The sequence below is a fragment of the Equus asinus genome, chromosome 30 (assembly GCF_041296235.1).
Source record: "Equus asinus isolate D_3611 breed Donkey chromosome 30, EquAss-T2T_v2, whole genome shotgun sequence".
Lineage (NCBI taxonomy): Eukaryota > Metazoa > Chordata > Mammalia > Perissodactyla > Equidae > Equus > Equus asinus.
In genome coordinates, this window is record NC_091819.1 from 1435615 (window position 1) to 1456311 (window position 20697).

The 20697-nt window shown below is 60.2% G+C and overlaps 1 protein-coding gene across 5 annotated transcripts in view; it reads right to left on the reverse strand.

Annotated features, from left to right (window-relative positions):
- Positions 1 to 20697, reverse strand: part of NAV1 (neuron navigator 1) — a 243989-nt gene that overhangs the window by 149884 nt on the left and 73408 nt on the right. For 4 of the 5 annotated variants that reach the window (XM_044762897.2, XM_070501451.1, XM_044762894.2 and 1 more), the window contains exon 4: positions 3450 to 4244. The exons of the other annotated variant lie outside the window; for it this stretch is intronic. In XM_044762897.2, the coding sequence (XP_044618832.2) occupies positions 3450 to 4244 (795 nt within the window). The remainder of the gene's footprint in view (positions 1 to 3449; positions 4245 to 20697) is intronic. 5 annotated transcript variants of the gene reach the window in all.

Genomic DNA, 20697 nt, shown 5'->3' on the forward strand with positions numbered 1-20697 from the left:
CCACATCAACCAATTGGCTTAGAAACGGATAACTTCCTCCTTTCCTTCCTCTCTGAGGGCCTGTTGTCATGGCAACCCCTCATCTGGGTCCAGACACGCAGGTGGGACTAGGAACTCCTTTGCACCCCGACCTCGGCGTGCCTTAGCCACCCCACTTTGTCCTTTTGCCTGGAGGGCTGGATGTGTGGGGACTGATTCTGCCTTGAGATCCTCAGGCCCGGGGCTGATGAGGTAGGAGGAACGCGGTTTGAGTGGGACTGTGAACTTCCCTGCTCTGTACTAACACAGGCTCGCTTTAAGCCACCTGGGACCTTTTAGGTAAGGACGAGCCATGGGAGGGTCTCTTCCATTCACAAATGGGCAACTGAGTCCCAGAGGAGGTCCCAGACCTTAGGACTTCCAGACAGGGGACTCAGGATCGCAGCCTCCCGCCCGGCCCCAGGCCTGGTGGCATTTCCTCTGGACGCCAAACTGCCTGATGTGGACCATCGACCAGGGTCCAAAGGCATCGGACTCCTGGGACTGGCCCATTTCCTCTGGGCACTCACCCCTCAGCCTTCCAAGTTTCTAGGGTTCCCCAGGGGGACCCTAGTTATCTGGCAGCTTCCAAGGCGAGGGAAGAAGCAGGGAGCCTGCCCAACCATCTGGGCCCCGGCTGATTTCTGGGAAGCAGTGATCAAGTTTCAGCTGTTCCTTTTATTCCAGAAAGGGGCTGCCTCACACCCCTCTCCCCACAGAAACCGGGTCTTGGCAGCTTCTCAGGTCTGGGACGGCACCGAGGAGTGAGTGCAGCCTGCCTCGGAGCCTCCCAGGTGGGGACAGTACTCTGTGTCTTAAGCCACTATCCTGAGGCATCGAGGCAGCCGTTCTCTCCAGGGCCCACCTTGCTGTCCAGCGAGGGCTGGTCCTGACACCCTCGTGGGCGCTACGGTCCCCCCTCCCACCTTCACAGGGGAGACAGACTTTGCTTGGAGGCCACCAGCTCCCACCCGCTTCCTTCCCCACAGCCATGGGGTGCCAGCACTATCCTCCTAGGCCTACCCCCACCTTGAGTCCTCTCAGCCAGAGACAGGCCAGCGTGTCTGCCAGACTTTCCAGCCCCCCCTCCCAGAGCTAAGCCCCTCGGCCCTCTGTGGGGTCATCAGGGCAGGCCCCTGCCCAGCAGACACCCGCCGACTTCCTCCTCTCAGCCGGGTCTCCTGGGTAGAGCTGTGACTTAGGCATCAGGAGATCCGCTAACTCATAGGTGACTCTAAGGCCCTCCACGCTTCTGACCCTGCATTTCCCACCTGGGAAGGAGGAGGCAGTATTCCCTCCTCATCTCCAAGGCTGCCGAGAAGTGACACCTGCTGAGCAGGAGGAAGGGACCACAGCTCAGCTCCTCCCCCTTCTGCCCCCCTCCCCATCTCCAGCCAGCTCTAGGACGACTCCTCAGGGTTTCTTCGGCTCCTGCCTCTTGCGAAGCAGCTACGCGGGCTTCCACCAGCGGCCAGGTCCTGGGGCAGTGCTGGCACTGGCAGGTCTGGGGACAGCCCAACAGGTGAAGCCCTGACCTTGAAAAGGGAGCTGTGCCCTCTGCTGTTCTGTGTCCCTGATAGTCCCTTCCGCCTTCCTCTCCTCGGTGGCGCCACTCCCACCCTCCTCTCAGGCCCTCAGGGAGTGTTGCTCCCCCAGCCTCAGTTCCTCCTCCTCCTGCTCAGACACAGTTCAGTCGTCGCTCCTTAGACAGCCCTGACGCAGGCTCTCCTGTCCCGTCCGTCTCCACCCCTGGTCCCCTCTCTTTTCTCTGGAGCCCTCCTTGGTTCCTGTCTTATTTCTTGTTTCCTTCATTGTCTGTCTCACCCTATCAGACTGTGGGCTCCTGGAGGCAGCCCTCAGCACAGGGGGGCCCATTCCGTTTGAGGCCGAGGCCACCCTGTGGGCTTTGGCATCCCCAACCCCATGCCACCTGTCCCTAACCAGGCAGGGCCTTCCTGAGAGGCTCTGGGCGGGGAGGGGAGGCAAAGGGCTGCCCTACCCCTCTTTCCCTTGTCCACCCTCCTGACTGCCCGTGCAAAGCCCATACGCGGCCACCAGCACCAGCGTCCAAGTCGACAGATCCAAATCTTGCCCCTGGCCAGGGGTCCCTCAGCCTGGCCCACCAGGAGTCTGGGGGTCCTGGGGAGACAGAAGCAGGTGAACCAGGCCTCTCCAGCCCTGCGTTCTCCAGGGTCCAGGGAGCACCCCCGCATCCACACGGCCCCACCTCGTCCAGCCTGTCACTCGGCCCCGCGGCCGCGTCGGCCCCGCCCCTTCCCACGCGCACGGACACGCCCCTTCCCAGCCCCCAGCGGGCGGGCAGCCTTCTGGTACCCGGGGAGCTCGGTCCCTCGGCACCGGAGACACATCCCCAGCAACTGCAACAAGTCCGTGGAGCCAGGGCGGCCGCCGGCTCCAGACCTGGCCGCCGTCCCCGCCGCCCTCCCCCGCCCCCCTGCCATGGCCCCAGTTCGGCCCTGCAGGGGCCACCGCAGCCCTGCGTCCTGCATGTCCCGCTCCATCCCTCTCGGGGCAGGGTCTCCCGAGAAAGCAGGCGCAGTTCCCGGGCCGCTCCGGGTTTTTCGCATAGACTCTTCAGGCCCGGAGAACAATGGAACAGCTCTCTGCGCTTCCTCCGCCTGAGCAAGCTTTGTTCCTCCCTTCCCGCCCGCTCGGCTTCCATTAGCCAAAGGGCAAGGGCTTCCCAGTCGAGCAGGAGGCTCGGCGCGAAAGCCCAGACCTTTCCGCACTCTCTAAAAAGCCCGGGGGGTAGGGGTTTGGACCAGAGCCGGGCCGAGGTATAGGACGCGCGTCCAGATGCGCACAGCTGGCTGCCCGCCCGGCCCCTGGCCCCAGACGGTCTCCCTGCCAGAACCCCTACACCCGGGAAATCCGACTTGGGCTCCCACCGGGGATCTACAGAGGAAGTGCAGCCTCAGCTCTGCTCCGGAGCCAAACAGCCCTCACATCTGCTTTCCCCACATCCGTCCTCCAGATCGGGCCTCTCCCTGGCGCGCCCCTAGCAATGCTGGACGCTCTCTTGCCGAGCACAGACCACCGCACAGCTGAGGTCTCCACCGGCCCCAGATCTTGCCACATTAGGATTTTGAGCTTTAAAATCCAAGGAGGGTAATGGGCTCTATCTCTGAGAATCTGACCCCCACCCCATTGTCTAGCCTCCCCTCAGGCAGGCCGGAGCAGAGCCTGGGCTCGCTCCCGCCTGGTGGCATCTTGAAGAAGGCGCACTTTAGCCATGCGCATCTGGAGGTGGGCCAAGCCTGCACATCTGGGCGCAATGCCCCCTCACAACCCAACCCGGGATCTGGAGAGCCCCACCGGAAGGAGAAGCAGCGGAGGGAGCTGCGCTCTCCCCCACACCTTCCCGGGCAGCTGAGGAGAAAGCCAGGGTGGGGCGGGGAGGCAGGACTCACCGAGCATCTGGCTGAAGAGAAGCTGCTCTAGGTCTCCCAGCACGGTCACCACGAGCTCGGGGTCCACCTTGAGGAAGGCGCGCTCCTCCTGGCCCTTGGCGGCGGGCGCGGGCGCGGAGCCCTTCTGCGCCTTGGCCTTGCTGGAGAGCAGCTCGTCGTCCGACTTGGCGTCGTCGCTCACGGCCGCCTCGGGAGCCTTGCTGAGCGGCTTGACCTCGGCGTAGGGGCCGCGCGGGATCCGGCTCGGCTTTCCCAGGCTGGGCGCGAGCGGAGCCAGTGGGGTCTTGGCGCCGCCCGCCGGGGCGCCCTTGGCCTGGAAGAGCGAGTGCTCCGACTTGGAGAGCGTCTTGGACATCAGCGGAGCCTCGCGGCCTTTGGACCCCGCCTTGCCCAAGCCCTTGGGCGCCTTGGCCATATCGTCGCTCCACTCGGGCTCATAGAGTTGCAGCTTCTTCTCCGAGTCCGTGAGGAAGGAGAGGTTGGTGAGCGACTTCTGCTTGCGCAGGTTGGAGGCGGGCGGCCCGCCGGGGACTCGGCCGTCCACGCTGCCGGACTTGAAGACCTTCAGCTCCGCCGCGCTGGCCTTGGCCATGCCGCCGCCGCCGCCCGGCGCCTTGGCGCGCTTGGGCAGCATGCCTCTGCCGTCCGCCGCCGCCTTCCTGCCCGCGCCCCGGGGCTCGTCCGCGCCCTCGCCGCCGCCGCCGCCGCCGCCGCTCAGCCCCACCTCGGGCTGCGCGCTCTTGACGCTGCTGCCCAGCATTCTGCCCGCGAGGAGCGCATGGACAATCCGCGCGTCTGCAGGCACGGGGGGCGGGGAGCGCAGGGCGGAGGAGGCGGGAGGAGGGGGAGAGAGAGGACGGAAGAAACAGAGGAGGAAGGGGAGAGGGGGAGGGAGGAGGGAGGGGGCGAGCAGGGGGCGCAGGGGAAAGACAAGCAGGGAAGGAAGCGGGAGAAGGAAAGAGCGAGGAAGCCGGGGAGCGATGGGGCGGGGTCGGAGGAAAAGGGGCGGGGCGGGGAAAATACAAATTAAAATGGAAAGATCAATCCAAAGCAGCACGCGAGCCCCGCAGCCCCGCCGGCGCTCAGAGGCGCTCGGGTGCCCGGTCCCGCCCGCCCGCCCAGCAGCGCCGCGGCCGCACCCGCCGCGGGCTGAGCCGAGGCCGTGGCTGCAGCCCGGAGCCGAGGCCGGAGGGGAGGGAGGGCGCGGCGCGGACCGGAGGAGGGCGGAGTGTGCCGAGCGGAGGGAGGTGGGAGCGCGTCTATTTCTGGCTCTGGAGGGGGTGGTATGCGCAGCAGAGATCCAGGGATGGAGGAGTAGGGGGTAGGGGGGCTGAAGGACCCCCACCGGTGTTTGTCCTCGCCTTGCACGCAAAGGCGGGGCAGGTTCTCCGAGGGCTACGGGTGGCCCCCTGCCGCGCCCAGGGGAGGGAGGAGGATCAGTTGAGATGTGGGGGTGCAGGTGAAAGGCACTGAGACAGGGCGGCTCATGGGGCCTGGGGAGAGATGCGGGAGAGGGGCGGAGAGGTCTCTGGTTCCCCCAGGAAACTCCCAGTGCCCCCTTACTTTAGTCTCTGGGGCACAAGCCTGCCCTCCAGAGGTAGGGGATTCCTCCCCAGGTAGGGAGAGCGCTTGGGACGGGGGTGGCTTGGAGAGACAGGGCCCAGGGTTGGCTGGGGAGGGGGGTCGCGGCATTGGAGGAAAAGACCAGCTCTGGGGTTCAGGAGCCTGGGTTTCCCCTTCTAACTAACTGGGTGTGTGACCTTGTCAAAGTCATTGCACCCACTGGGTCTGTCTTCCCTTACACTGGTTCTTGGGCCACCTTCCTTGGGAAGGACTCTGGAGCTGCAAAGCGCTGTGTAAACGCAGGGAACCAGGAGGCCTGGCACAGGTCCCTTGCCTGCCAGAGCTCAAGTGGGCTGCAGAGCAATTTAAAAAGAACATTTTCCTAGCCTTTCTCCCGCCTCCCACCTGGGCCCAGGGAGGAGAGAGACGGGGGAGGAGCAGGCAACCATCTGCCCCAGCTCAGCAGAGGGCGACCCTGCCCCTCCTCTTACCCCTCCTCCTATGACCTCCCCAAGTCAGGGCCAAGGTGCCTGACAAATGGCTCTCAGACAAGAGAGTGAGGGACAGGAGGAAGCAGAGGGGATGTCTCTGAAAGCAAAGCTAGCCCCAGGAGGGACGGGCCCCAGAGGGAGCCACACATTGGGGCTGTAAAACCCTAAGAACTCTTTGCCAGGATGCGCTAGCCTAGCCTTCAGATTATCTGCCCGCCCCACCCCCAACCTCTATCTCTCTCCATCCGCTCCCCCTTCCCCCTGGAATTTGAAGAACCTGTGTCTGAATCTCATGGTTCCCCCGCTCTCCCAGCACTGACCGTGCCAGCCTCCTGGTGTGAGGGGTGTCTGTGTACGCCCCCATCTCCCCCACCAGCACCAGAGCCCTCAGGGGGCACCTTGCATGCAGCAGGAGCTGCCACTGTGGTGGTTAAATGGATTTGGAGGCCTGAGTGCTGTATACTGGGTCTGTGCCCTGCATGACTCTCAGGTGCTGGTGGTGTCCCCAGGACTCCGCCTTCCGCAGTCCTAGGGCTGGATTGAGATGCCATAAAATCCGCAAGGACCGGGGTCGTCGCACAGAGGATGTGCCTACCACAGTGCTGAGAACAGGGTCCTCAAGCAGAGGGTAAGGAGCAGGGAGCCTTGGCCGGGCCCTGGAGATACAGAGAATGATGGAGATTCTGCCCTCTAGGAACTCAGCGTCTGGCAGGGAAAGCAAGACAGACAGTACAAGACCCGGGAAAGTAATAATCCTGTCCCTGTGACAAAGCGGTGTCGCACGCGTCAACCCATCCTCACAGGTAGACTGCTGTAGGTGTGTAGACTAATTACAGGAACACAAGAGGGAGGAGAGCAGGGACCCCGGAGAGCAGGGACCCCGGAGCGCAGGGACCCCGGAGCGCAGGGACCCCGGAGAGCAGGGACCCCGGAGAGCAGGGACCCCGGCTGGCCCACTGCAGTAACTTCAGAATCCCGCACTTACGCAGGAGGGGCTGCATACACATGAGTGTAGGCGTAAGAGGTTGTGCGGGCAGGCGGGCAAATACATGACGCAGTCTAAGTAGGGAAGAGTTCGGACCAGGAGAGCAGGAAGCAGGAAGTTGTTCAGGCTGACACCTGCGAAGCATCGGCACTGCTTCAAAGGAGTGGAGGAAAGGAGCGGGGTGCAGAAGAGAGCCAGGAGGCCCTGTGGCAGAGGGCGCAATGCAGACTGGCCTCGCGGCCTGTGTCCTGCACTGAGGAAACTCAGGGCTGATGACTTCAGAGAGCGAATGACAAGCAACAGGATCTGGTTGAAGGGCCTGAAGTGGGATCCCGCCAGAACCTGGCGCGGGCACAGAAAGCACCCCAAGGAGGAGGCCAGGCATGAGATTTCCTCTCTGGGTACACAGGAGGTACACAGGCTCACACCAAACATGAGATCCCAGCTCAAGGAAGGGGTCAAGCCCATCCCCGGGGCCTGGTCTCTGGGGAACACGGCCCCTCCCCATCCCAAGGGTCAATTCCAATGCAGTCCCAAACCATCACTTCTGAAGTCTTCCTCCTTCCTCAGAGAGCAGCTCTAAGGTGCATAAAACAACAGAATTCAGTCACCACCTTTCCTGAAAACAGCAACTGCAGGATCTGGGGCCCCGTTCTCTGATCTCCCAGGTTACACTAGTCCTTGCTGGTGGTCTGTTCTCTTCCTGCGTATGAATTCATCTCCTCCGAGCAGACAAGGAGAAATTAACTGGCTGCCATCTGGCTGAAAAACAACATTTCCACCGTGGTCCACTCCACCCAGTGTGGGCCGCTGTAGGCAAAACCTGGCCCTCTCTCCTTGGGTTAATGGCCCCTGGTCACTGGTGTCCACGTCCAGAGTTTGGCTCCTGTCACATTAGTCTCTAGAACTGCTGTGACACTCCATTGCACTTGTTGCTCTGTCCACTGCAGCTGCCAGTCCCTGGAGGCCCACTGCCCCGCAGCCTGGTCTCCCTTCTTCCTGGTTATCTCGTGCCCCATTCATTCCTGGTTCAGCCTGGACTCCTCCCGCTCCTTACTCCTCTTTGTTCCTCTGAGCCTCCTCTCGAGGGGTACCATATGCCGTGAATCTCAAGTCCTCTCCTTTCCTTCAATAAACAGCTCCTGAGATTCTGCCTCCTTCCCAAAGAGAGGGTGGTCCAGAAGAGAGAGTGAGGTGGTCCCAGCCCACTCCCCACCATCTCAACCTCCCCACTCCCTCCTGCAGGAAATGCCACCCCTCAGTTTAGGAGATGGAAATTCCTTCCATGCTCATCTCATGAGTTAACTCAGTGCCGATCCCCTGGGGTGCTGGTCCCCTCTGTCTACCTGTCCTGCCCACCTTTCCACTGTCACTCTCTAAGGGCCTTGCCATGGCCATGTGGTAGTCCCTTTAAATAGTCATCCCAGAACTTTCTGATGCTCCCTAACGCAGCTCTCCCTCTATCTGCCTCTTTTTTGATTCCCTTCACATCTCTGAGTTTCCCACCATCCTCTACTGCAGTGGGAGCCTCTGCTGCCGTGGCAACAGCCATTCCAGCATCAGTCGATAAAGCCAATATGTGCAGAATGTTTCCTCTAGTGATTCCTAAAGAGAGAGGTACCTGCCTGGCCACACCACCCGCAGGCCCAGCCCTGAGCCCTGCCGCTCTGCCCCGTCCCCACTGCAGGACCAGCCTGGGAACGCTCCGGAAGAGAGACCCTGCGAGGGGCTACGTGATGACGGGGAGGCCTGGCCGGGCACGGATGGGTGCTGCTGATGTCAGTGGCCTGTGGAAGGGAACTGGGTCCCGCCCAGTTTCTAAAGGGGAGGTGGGGAAAGAGGCTGGTTGGGAATCAGGAAAGTCCCTGATCCCCAGCTCCCCAAAGCCTGGCTCCTCACCCCACTCCTCTCTCTCCAAAGGCATCAGCCGTTTCTGGGATGGGGAGGGGACGGGTGATCTGACCACATCTGGGGGCCGACAATTTAAAGCCACTTGAAGGATGAAGAAGATAAGGCATACAGCCAAGGAAAGAAAGGCACATCCGCATGCTCACAGCCCCGCAGCTGGGGAAGGATGGAACCCAGGTCGTCTGTGGGGGCTCTGCCCATCGCACTGGGTCAGGATCCCTCGAGGGAAGTGGGAGAGAGAAGAAGGTGAGAAGAAGGGCTAGGCGGTCCCACCCCTTTGACCTTGAAAGGTGACCTTGGGAGAAGCTGGGATCTCAGGGAGGGGGAGCGGGCAGGTGAGTCCATAATTGGCTCCCTCAAGGGCTACGGGCCGAGCAGGGAAGAAGGAGGGTTTTCCTGATTTCTGTGCCCACAGTCAGGATCTGCAGAGCAAGGGCTGGGCACCGAGCCACCCACCCCGGGCTGGCCCAACTGAGCGACAGGCACCTTCTTCAGTTTCCCTGCTCACACCCCTGTGATGAGGACTTTCATCACCTCCTGGGCAGACTCCAACTCCTTTGCCTTTGTAGAATGCCCTCCAGGCATTGCTCCCCACTTCCTTCCACCCTTTTTTCTGTCATGGCATCCCCTAGGCCAGGCGGGAGGCTGCTGACATAGCTGGTGCCTGAGCACAGAGCCTCATCGGGACAAACAGCTCCCTCCCACTGCTCACATCCCGTCTGGTCCTGGGGGACACGGCAGAGAACAAAACAGACCAGAATTCCTGTCCTCAGGGAGCTTCCATTCTAATGGGAGGGGCAGACAATAAATTAGAAATATTAGCCACTCAACAATGCTAAGGAGAAAACGCAGAGCAGGAGAGGCACAGGCAATGCCCAGGGGCCCGGGCTGAATTTTCAATATGGTGGCAAAGCAGGCTTTCCGGGGGAAGGCGACATTTGAATAAGGATCTGAAGGAGGAGAGGGGGCTTCCTCTCTGTATCTGTGTGGATGTCTGGGGAAGAGGTTTCCAGGCAGAAGGAGCAGCCTGAGCAAAGGCTCTGACGGGCGGTGTGCCTGGCCTGTCTGAAGAACAGATGAGCGTGGCTGCAGAGAAAGGAAGGAAGGAAGGGGCCAGTGGCAGGCGATGAGGTCAGAGATCTAAGTGATGGCCAGTGTGGGAGGGCCTTTCAGGTCACTGCAAGGACTTGGCCTTTCACTCTGAGTGAGATGGGAGCCACGGCGGGTTACAGAGCGGAGGAGGGACATGACCTGGTGTCCCCCTTGAAAGAGTCGCTGTGGCTGCTTGCTGGGCTCACGGGCAGAAGCAGCTGCAATAATTTAGATGAGAGATGATGGCGGCTTGGAAGCGAGTGGTGACTTTGGTGGGGGTGAGAAGGGGTCAGACTCTGGATAAACTGTGAAGCCTTTAGAATTTGCTGACAGACCAGACGTGGGCGTGTGGGAGAGAGGAATCAAGAATACCCACGGATTTCGGCCCGGACCGCTCTGAGAATGGAGCTGCCATCCACCAAGATAGGGAAGACTTCAGGAGGGGCCGGTTGTGGTTTGAGAAAGGATTAGAGCGCTGTACTCTCCCTGGCCCTTCTTGAGGCCCAGTGTGCCTCCTCCAGGAGGCCTTCCCTGACTCTCCGCCCACGGTCCATGGCAGCCGCTTTGATAATTTCCTGGCATCTGTAGCCAACGTTGTTCACTCGCTCATCTGTTTCCCAGGGACCCATCTTTGGTCGGTCTACCGTGACGAACTTTTTCTCAAAACCCATCGCAGATCTCCGCACACAGTGGGCTCTCAAACATATTTGGGGAATGACGACCGATTCGATGAATGAGTGTGTGACTCAGAACAGATGTGTGGGGGATTGTAAACAGCAGTGACCTCTGCATACCCCGTGGTGAGAGACGGCACAGCTGGTGTGCCAGAATGGAAGCCAGGCTCCGGGATGGTGTCTCCACAACGTCTTTTCTCCCCTGTCTGCAGTCCTGGGCCACAGGGAGGCCAGCAGTCCCTCACTTTGCCCCTCTGAAGAAAGTTCCAGTTCTGTAGGGGAATGACCTTGGCACAGGTCACAACGGAGGCCCTCGCTTCCCCCACATCTCTGCTCTGCTCAGAGGCATAGGATGAGTTTTGCCAGACCTCTGGGAGGCAGGGGCAAGAGTGGGCAAGGAGTCCTCAGGTTCCCTAGCGCATGCGGCAGTCCCAGTGGAACTTGACCCCCACCCTCCACTGCCACCTGGAGACAAAAAAGGAGCCGGTGGACTCAGCCCAATATGAATGCATCGGCGTGCTCACACATCCGGGGCCTCATCCGGGAAGCCCTCCCAGATTGATCCACTTGTTTCCTCCCAGCTTAGTCACCACCTTTGCTTTGCCAGGGTGTTGGTGGTTGAGACATTTCTGCAGACTCTACAAGGGCCCGGCTTGGCCTCTCTGGTCCCAGGACGCTGCCTGTGCTTAGGGGTTGGGGAGTTTTCTTCTGGGCCACCAGATCAGGAGTGCGGGCTCAGAGAGATTTGCTGTCCCACCTGTCTGTTGGGGAAGATGAGTCTCAGCAAAGTGAAAGCTGGGAGCGGAGCCAGGGGTCGTGGGCCTCAGTCTGTCTTCTGGCCCACTGTCTCAGGGAGAGCTTCCGGGAGGGTGGAAAAGGCGAGAAATTCTAGACTACCACCCGCATTCCTGGGAGCTCACAGCAGCCGGGACGCGTTCTCCCGGAGGCCTCTAAGCCAACAGGACAAGGATGGAGCCAAGAGGACAAGGATGGAGCAGGGATGAGCTGCCCATCGTGTGAAAGGGGAGGGCAGAGACTGGGCCCTGAGAAGGAAACAGGTCACCTCTGGTCACAGGAGGAGACAGGACCCAAGTCGAAGCCCAGTGTGCAGCTGGAGGACAGGGCTCCAAAGGCTGGGAGGGGCACAGGCCTCCCTTCAGAGGCAGGGTGCTCTGGGCTGTGCACCCCCAGAGGGAGTGGGAACTGTGGCTGAGGGACCACCTGGAGGACCCGCTCCAGACTGGGAGGCGAGGGCAGGACGGAGCCCATGCGGTGGGCCCTCCTTCAGCAGGGGCTTCTCTGCTGCCCAGGACTGGACCTCCAGGGATGGCAGGGGCAGCTGGGGGGAGTGGAGGCTGGGCTGCGGCTCCCTGTTCTGTCTCCCCAGGGGTCCCCCCAAGTGTTCTGATCCGCCCCCCCAGGCTAGAGCATGGGACCTGTCTTCCTTGTGACCCAGATCCTCAGCAGGGGGGCTCTGGAGGGGTGCACAAGGCACTGTTTCCCCTTCCTCTTCTTGGAGACCCGCCTTCTCCTTTTGAAGCCAGAACTCTGTGATCTCCCGCAGGGGAGTGTGTCTCTGACGTGGTGACCTGGGTGGCTTCCCAGGGAAGGACTGCCCCCCTCGCCCCCCAATATCTGTTGCCACAGAGCCCAGTGTTGCCCAGCACCAGCATGCAAGGGCTTCACCACTCTGGCGTCACCAGCCTGGCGATCGTGCCCTCGAAGGCTCTCCCACCTGCTCTCTGGTCCAGCCTACCCCGCCCTCGCACCGTGGCCCCTCGCGCCTCCCTTTCTCCCCTGTGCCTTCTCTGCTATGAATTCAAGTCTCATTCACCCTTTGCGGCCCAGCTTCAGGGCCACCTCCTCTAGGAAGCCTCCTCTGATTACTCCATCCCACACTGATCTCTTCCTTTCCCATCTATTGAGTATGGGCAAATTCTGCCTAGTTACATCCTAGGGAGACATCCTGTCCCTCCAGTTCAATTGTGAGCCCCCCGTTACAGACGGCTTTGTTTATGTGCCCCCAAAATTCATAAGATGAAACTGTAATTCCCCATGTGATGCTATCGGAAGATAGGGCATTTGGGAGGTAATGAGGTCACGAGGATGGAGCCCCCGTGATGGGATTGGTGCCCTTCTAAGAACAGAGCCCTTTTCCTCTCTGTCTGCCACGTGAGGACACAGCAAGAAGACACCTATCTGCCAAACAGGGAGTGGGCTCTCCCCGACACAGAATCTGCCAGTACCTTGATCTTGGGCGTCCAGCCTCCAGAACTGCGAGAAATACACTTGTGTGGTTGAAGCCCCCTGGTCCACGGTATTTTTGTTACAGCAGCCTGAACGGATTCAGACCGCTCCCTACGTGGAACAGTTAGGGAGGGCTCCTCACGCCTGTTGAACTGAAGGGCGGCGGAGCTGACAGCTCTAAGCACCTCCTATTGCCAGCCGACGCCCAGGCATTATTTCCTGAAGCCCTCTGACGCAGGCACCGTCTTGTCTGCATTTCACACAGAAATACACTTGCCCGAGACCACACAGCAGGCTGCTGGTGGGGTGAGACTATGAATCCGGCCTGCGGTCTCCCACATCTTCCCATAACTTCATGCCCTTACTTCATGCCGCTGTTTCTGGGGGCCTGCCTCAGAACTGCGTGGGATCCCAGGAAGTGTGAAACCCCCACAGCAGGCGGAGAAAGGAGGATGGGTCCTGGAGGGCCAGCGGGAAGTGGAAAGAGGGCCTTTCCCGCTGAGGAGACCCCATAACTCAGACGCCCATGGCACCCGAGGGCTGCTTGGGTCTAGGGCCGCAGTCACAGTAGACGGGCCCACAGAATCCCGGGAGTGGGGACGGGGAGGGAGGGGGGCTTACTCCTCCAGGCACAGCCATGGTCTACAGCATCATCAGCCCCGGCGCTATGACCTCTGTCCTGGGTCCTGGTCACTTCCAGTGGACCTGGCAGCCCCAACAAGTCAGGGCCACTTGGGGGACTCCCCTATTCTCAAGTCTTGGGGTCCTGGGTTCTCTTCTTGACTTGCTATGTAGCCTCCCAGAATGCCCACGTTCTCTGCACCTCAGCTGGTCCTGGAGACACCAGGTGGAGGAGGAGGGGTGGAAACTTTTCTCCCCCGGCTCTCGGGCTTACGGGGGTGGGGGGGAAGGCAGGAGGAGAGCACTGAGTGGAGAGCATTCTGTCTGGAGGTGCACTCATTTAAAATCAGCTCCCTGCTCCTCGGGCTAACAGACCAGGATGGGAAATCTAGATGTTCCCCCCATGTGCTTGGCCTGTGTGTTGCCATGACAACTGTCCTCGCACACCCGCTGGGGTGTCCATTGCACATCGCACCCCAGATGAGCTCGGGTACAGCGCCCCGAGACCAGGACCAGCCCAGATCAGTTGTCATGGCAACCGCAGGCCCGTGAGGGGGACCCAGGCAGGCGAAGAGGAGGGCAGAGTGTGCGCTGTGCCCGCGTGTGGGGTGGAGACGCGCGAGCTCCTGGGCGAGGACGTCTCCTTCCATGTGCGCAAACCTAGAGTCAGAGCTGACCGTCCACAGGGTCGGTTGGGTTAGAGCCACTGCATCACCACGCTAAGGGGAACCTCAAGATAATCTTAGGCAACGTTTGTGATAGATCCTATGACCTCACCGAGGGCCAAGGAAACCCAGAAACCTGAGCAGGAAACACACGAGGCCCAAGCCTGAGGCGGTCTGGCCGAGCCTGTGCTGACCTCACTACCGCAGAGCAGAGCGACTTCATCTCTGTTCACTGACCGGGTTCGAAGGTCCGGAGGACCAACCCTCGGATACAGGCTTTGGCTTGAGAAGACATCCACTTGTCTGGGGAGACATACTGTAACATCACCCGGGTTCTGAAAGGTCCCTGGTGCCACAATGTTGCAGACAAGTGCAGAGTAAGGAGGAAGCCTTGCCGGCCTGAACCGGGGAGGGACAGCTGGTTTAGGGAGAGCATGCTGCAAACAGAGACATTCCCGTGTCCAGGCTGTCCTCGTTGTCGCCATGGGCACCTCGGTGGTTTATGAGAGTTTTTGTTAGGTTTTGAAACGAGGCATTAAACTTAACAGAGGAATGTGGCGGTGGAGTCCTATTTCAATGAATTTTAACAGGATAAATGCAGGCAATTACTTGGTGTATCTCAGGAGTACTCATTGGTGTGACGGTGGGAGTGCCAATGCCCACGAGAGCCTCGCCCCTCACACGGCCTGATGTCATCGTCGGGACCTCACCCGCTCTGTGCTGCTTCCTGCCCAGACTCCTAGGCAGGAAGGATGCGGTGAGCTCACGGGGTCCAGCTCCTGCCCCTGGGCGGTGCCAGACTCTACGTGAGCATCGCATCATCGTGAACGTTGGGGCTGCCCTCCCTCCACTTCCAACTGGGCCCGAGCTCCCCTCCCACCTCCATCTATCTGACCTCAGTCATGCTCACCACGGAACACACTCACTTCCTTCTCCAGCCCTCTGTGAAGGTGGAATGAGCTTCTGGAGAAAAGGGACAACTAAGGGTTTCTCTGCCCTCCCCTCCCCCAGGGCTCGGACGACCCTGCGCTCTGACCCGCTGCCCTGACCCTTCATTATCTTCAGCTCCCTCTGAAGCCCGGCCTCCCACTACCCAGAGCCACACACAGGAAGGCAGGGTTTTCATTCCTGCTGCCTCTTAAAGGACGTGGAGGAGGAATATTATGACTGGGGGTAATTCTCAGCACTTACTCTCCGGGTTATTGTGTCTGTGTCACCTCCCTCTCTTCAACTGCCTCCCCCGGAGCTCCTTCTGTGTCCGCCTGCTGGGCAGTCTTATTGTGGGGAAGTCTCCCAGTGGGGGACCCTAATCCTCTTATCACAGGGATGGGGGTGGGGGGCGCTGGGTTCCGGTTTCTGCCCATTCAGTGGGAGTGGGAGGAGGACGGAAGCCTTGAATGTGACCGGCTTGCAGACAGCCCTCCTGGAGATGAAGCCCCTGCAGGCTCCCAGGGAGACCCCCTTCTTGGAAGTTATGGAGAGGATTGGCCAGCCTTTGCCCAAGGGGCGGGGCAAAGCCCTGGGAAGCCAAGTCTTCAGGGCATCTCTTGAGGTGAGGTTTCTCTCTCTCGGTCATGGAGGCACAGAGGTGGGAGTTTACCAAATAGTGCAGGTTCCTTCCTCCATGGCTCAAATTCCCACCTGCCCCATGGCTCTCTGGATAACTACCCCGAGGTTGCACGGGATAGCCCATCGGGAGAGATTCCTAGGAACCAGGCCCACCTCCTCCCAGCGAGCACCCTCATCCTCAGGTCCTTCCCGTGGCCACAGGCACACGAGGACTAAGCAGGGTCAGGATTTCCTAAGAAGAGATGAAGCGGTTCATCGCAGGTTTCAGAGTCCAGGACAGACAGGCACGGGGCCTGGGGGCAATTCTCTAGGAAAACCACAGGGAGACGTTTGTCACCTCCCCCTTCCATTCGTCTTGCCCAGCATGGAAGGCTCGGGGTGCAGGGGGTGGCCCACGAATGCTGTGCCTGCCTTCTCAGGGGGTGTCATGAGGCCAGAGTTCCACCCTTGCTGCCTGGGATGGAAGACATATTCCAGGGCTGGGGCTTCTCTAGGGCCACCATGCAGCTCATACACGGCTGCCCAGGCTGTGCACTGCTCCAGACAGCTACATAAGCCCCACCCGGGCAGAGGTCTTGGCCTGTTTTGCCCTCAGTTGTACCCTGAGCATTGAGAGCAGGGCCTGACACACACACGTGCTTAGTGAGGTTTGGCGACTGGATATGAATTTCCTCTGTGCGTGGGCAATGCAGAGGCCCAGCCGGCTTGGGTGGAGCAGGAAGCAGGGACCTGAGGCCTTGCCAGCCCTGGGCGTTGTTTTTCGAGCACTCGTGGGTGCAAACGCCACGCAGAACCACTCCTACCCCTTCTGGAGTGGTAGAGTCTGGTGGGGTGGGGGGGGGGCCTGGGCCAGGATGGTGGTGGGGGAGGGGGTCCAGCCTGCCCAGCCTCCGCGATTTTGGACACTCCCGGAAAATGGCTCCAGCTGGGTCTGCTTCACTGCTGGAGATGAATGCCACCCCAGCCACACGCTGTCTCGAGGAGAAGTCACTCATCAACTGCCCCCCCCATCCTCCTGCAAAGAAACAGGATCCAGATCCCTGGGTTTCTATTTTAAGCCCCTCCAGCAGGGGACCTCGCGTGACCTCACTTCTCTGGTCTCGCCCCTTCACGGCACCTCCCAGAGGCAGGCTCTGCCTCTCCCGGCCTCCCTGGGGTGCCCCAGGACGCGGGACGTGTCCCCTCCCTCGAGGTCATGGCATGTGTGGCTAAGAGCAGGACCTCTGCAGACCAGCTGCCCGGTTCCAACGCTGGCAGGACCACCCTGGGCCTGTCACGTAACTCGCCTCATCTGTAAAGTGGGCATGCTAACAAAGCACCTCCCTCCATAACGAATAACACCAATCACGTCTTAAGCAGTTACGATGCACGGGCACCCTTCTAAGATGGTGCATTTAATCCTCACAAAACCCCAGGAAGAGCGTACTGTTATCATCACAGAGGCACAGAGAGGTCAAATAACTTGCCCGAGGCTGCAGAGCCAGCAAGCGGCAAAGCTGTGAGCCAAAGCTAGGGAGTGAGGCTCTGACTCCCGTTCATCCTCAGAAGGATGAGAGGTGCTCCATCAGCGCCAGTTCAGAGGAAGCCACAGTAAGTGTCACCGCGGCCCTTCAGCGTCATCATCGCCTTCCATCCCAGCTCCTGGAAGTCTGCGTGGTCCCAGGTGGCCACTGTCTACCCAAACAGGGCCTCCAGGCGCCCCCTGCACCCCGAACCTCCTCTGCTCCCGCCGCGCCCTGGAACACGGCCAATGCCGTCGGCCCCTGAACTTGGTCCGTGTCTTCTAGTCAATTTCCGCGCGTCCTCTCTCCACGGATGGCTGGGACATCAGGCTCAGCTCAGCACGAAGGTCCCCAGAGGGCAGGGGACACGGCCGTGTGAACTCAGCGTGAAATGACTCAGGTTGGGGATGACAGAGGAGCAGTGACATCCCGGGGCTTCAGGGCGATGTCGGCAGGGACCGTGGCTCCCTGACCCACTTCTTTCCCCACCACTGGGCAGAGGTGAAGGGAGACAGAGCGGAGCTCGAAGAGAGTGCAGTTAACACAGCGAGGACCAGCAGCCAACGGGCTGGCCGGCCAGCGACTCAAGGACACGAGCCTGGATTCAAATCCCGGCACAGCCCCCTCGCCTCGTGCATGTCCTCAGACAAGTCACTTTATGTCACCTCTCTGAGCTGGGGTTTCCTCACCTGTGACGCAGAATGACAGACCACCACAAAGGGCTGTGTGAGGCACTCATGACGGACTTCACGCGGAGCACTAGCATTGCGCCTGCACACAGTAGGTGTTCCATAATGGTGTAGTGTTTGGGGAGTCAGAGGGCAGGGGCCTAGGTTTCAATGACCTGCTAACCAGCCGTGCAATCTTGAGCAAGTCACAGTTCCTCTCTGTGCCTCATCTCTCCCTGTGGAAAAGGAGTCCACATCTGGGTGATACGTAAAGTTTGTTAGAGCTCTGACTTTCCTAGCTCTGTGATTCCGAGTCATCTGTAGCCCTGGGAGACTGGATGTGGCCTGGAGCTCCCGGAGGAGCACAGGCTTGGGGTGGAGGGGCTTGCTCCACGGCACCAGAGCCCCCTGAGGGCCCAGAACAAACCCTCTGAGGAGAGTAGTCAGCACACCTCTCCCGGCCTGGCTGAGGGCGCACCAGGTTTGCAGGCTTCCTTAGAAGGGGGCCTCTGTCCTGGCTCCCAAATCCACAAGACGTGAAAAACTGACCTGTGGCTGGAAGACGGAGCCAGCTCCACACGGGAGGAGAAAGGAGGAGAGAGCGCAGAGCCTGCGTGCAGCCAGACTCATGCTGCCCTGCCATCCGACACATCGACCCTGGCGCACGGCCCGGAGGGAGCAGGCTCCAGCTCGTTCCTGGTGACACATGTCATGACGGAGAAGATCCCTTCATTATCTGTCCACTTACTGCTCATTCAAACACGCCACAAAGCAGCAGTCATTAGGAACCTGTGTCAACCTCAGGGCGACCTTTCTCAGTCCTCCGGCACGTGGCCTCGCACACGTGGGCGTACAGAATCAGCAGCCCTGGCTTCCCTCGGCTTTCCAAATTAAGCTCGGATGGCGGCCTAGGGATGGGTCTGCTGCTGGGATCAGCATGGGGCTGTCACCAGCACAGCCGGGCGGGCTGGGGGGTCAGGGCACAGGTACAGACGCCCACGGGCCGCATCTTCCACACTTGCCCCAGGGCAGAGGCAGAGGGAGCAGCTGGTCGTGGATGCCTTCGGGACAGACGAAGGCCGACCCAACTCCTCTGCTTGGCGGCAAGTCATCATGGGAAAATCTCCTCCCGCTGCACAAAGATTACCCAGCCTCATCTGGACCCTGTTCCCAGGCAGAGGAAGTGGGAAAGTGGTGCAAGGCTGAGAAGGGTCTTCAGCCCCTTCCTGCTCCCCTCTAGGACTCCGCCCCCACGGGCCTGGATGCCAGAGAGGACCGTATTGGGAGGACGGCAGAGAAAGGCCGGTTGCTCCTCCTCAGCTGGCAGAGCAAGAAACAGGCCGCAGGGGATGCATGAGGTCCACCACGACCAACGATGGATCCCGGACTCACTCGCTCAACGCCCCATTTTACTGAACACGGAGCAGCAGGTGCCGCACCATGTAATGGGGAAGAAGATGAGTTCATAGACAAGAAGGGAGGCAGTGTGAGCTAAAAAAGAGAGCAGACCTGTCATCTCCAAATCGATATGGAAACAACGGAATCCATAACTGAAACACCTGTGCTGGGCCCCAGGAAGATTATCGATAGAGGATGTGGTGCTCCCCAAGGCACCCAGTGCTCCTTCCACAAAGTGCGGGAGAGGCCCAGCACCCTCCTCATGCTGCAGGGCCTTGAGGGGAGGCCGGAGTGACTGGGCCACCTTGTCAGCTCCTACAAGGGCAGGTCAGTGGGCGGGGTTTCAGGGATGCCAACGGATTCCCTGGGGAAGGCTCCCTGGAGTGGATCCCAGAGACCCTGAACTCCCCAAAGGCAGGTCACAGTCGGATCATCTTTTACGCCCCTGCCAAGCACAGTATGGGCACAAGACCAACCGTTACTGATGGTTTGTTGATTGAATGAAAGAATAAATGAATGAATGAGGCGTTACCATGCCCTGAGGGGAGTTCGGGTGGGAGAGCAGGGCAGAAACGGAAGCCTTCCCTAGGCTCCTCTCTTCCGCTCGTCTCTGTTTGCTTCGGGCTCAGAGAACAGGCTCCCCTACAACGCACAGGCAGACCCCAAGTCTCTCCCGCATCCAACCCGTCAAAGAGCCCGGTGTCCCTGGCCGTGATGGATCACCATGACGACCAGCAAGTGCCAGAGCAGAGGCAGCGCAGCGAACCGCGCTCCCCTTCCCCAGGAGCCTCAGAGGAAAAGCCCACTCCGAAGGCTCCATGAGGCTCCTCCCCGTGGAGTAGCCCCACCTGTGATCTAGGAGACCCTTCAGATCCGGCTGGTGAGGGTGGTCCTCCAGCCGACCAGCCTGGGCGAGTCCTAAAGCCAGGCTGCTGCAGACGTGACGAGTCATAGCCCTCCCACCAGCTCATCAGGGAACAGCAGCCAGTGCGTGCCCGGTGGGTGGAGAGGACCAGGCTCCAGCAATGTGGCGTGCCCATGAGGAAGCCATCACACAGCAAACTGCAGATGTAAAAATAGAGCTCCACAGAGCGTCCTGGTTACCACGTTCTAATTCTGATGGCTTTTCTGTGCCAGTGAATTTGGTTTCCTTTAGTTTCCTGCCACGCGCTGGTCCCCCGCGTGAATGCTTATTGTGGGAGGCGACGGCTTACTTTTAGATGCCCAGTCTCGACCCCACAACCCTTCTCCGCAAGGCTTGTCATGGAAGAATGAGTGTCGCTGCTCTGCGTTCACTGGCTCCAAGACCACTGCTGGAGACCAGGATGGCAGAGGGCTCAGCTCCCAGGCTCGAGGGACACCCAACCACCCGCCCGGCAGGAGACAAAGAAGGTAGGAATGCACATCACCAGGGTCCCACTGGAGCAGGGCACTGAGACGAGCTGTGCGACAAACCCTCCAGACAGCCTCAGGTTTGCCAAAAGCAAGTCCCTTCCTTCCTGGGGCAAGTGTCCCTCCGGCAACCAAAGAAGAGAGCAGGGTCCCCGCAGTGTGGGGTCTCCTGAACCTCTGATATGGATCACAGTCATCCTCTAGGTATTTTGTTAATGTCGCAAGAAAACCAAGACACACCTCTAAACCTGCTAGGAGTTTAGAATCTGACCCCTTTAGGGACCCGACCTGCAGTACACAAGGCATTCACTCATCCTCTGGCCATTCATTCACTCAGAGACACCTCCTGAGCACCCGCGTGGGCAGAGACTGGCCCGAGGAGGCACCTGGGAGCAGGCGGTGTCTCCGCCCGTAAGGAACATCACCGTCCTCGAGTCTCAGGGGTATTCCTGGTGAGTCTTACGTTCTGGTTC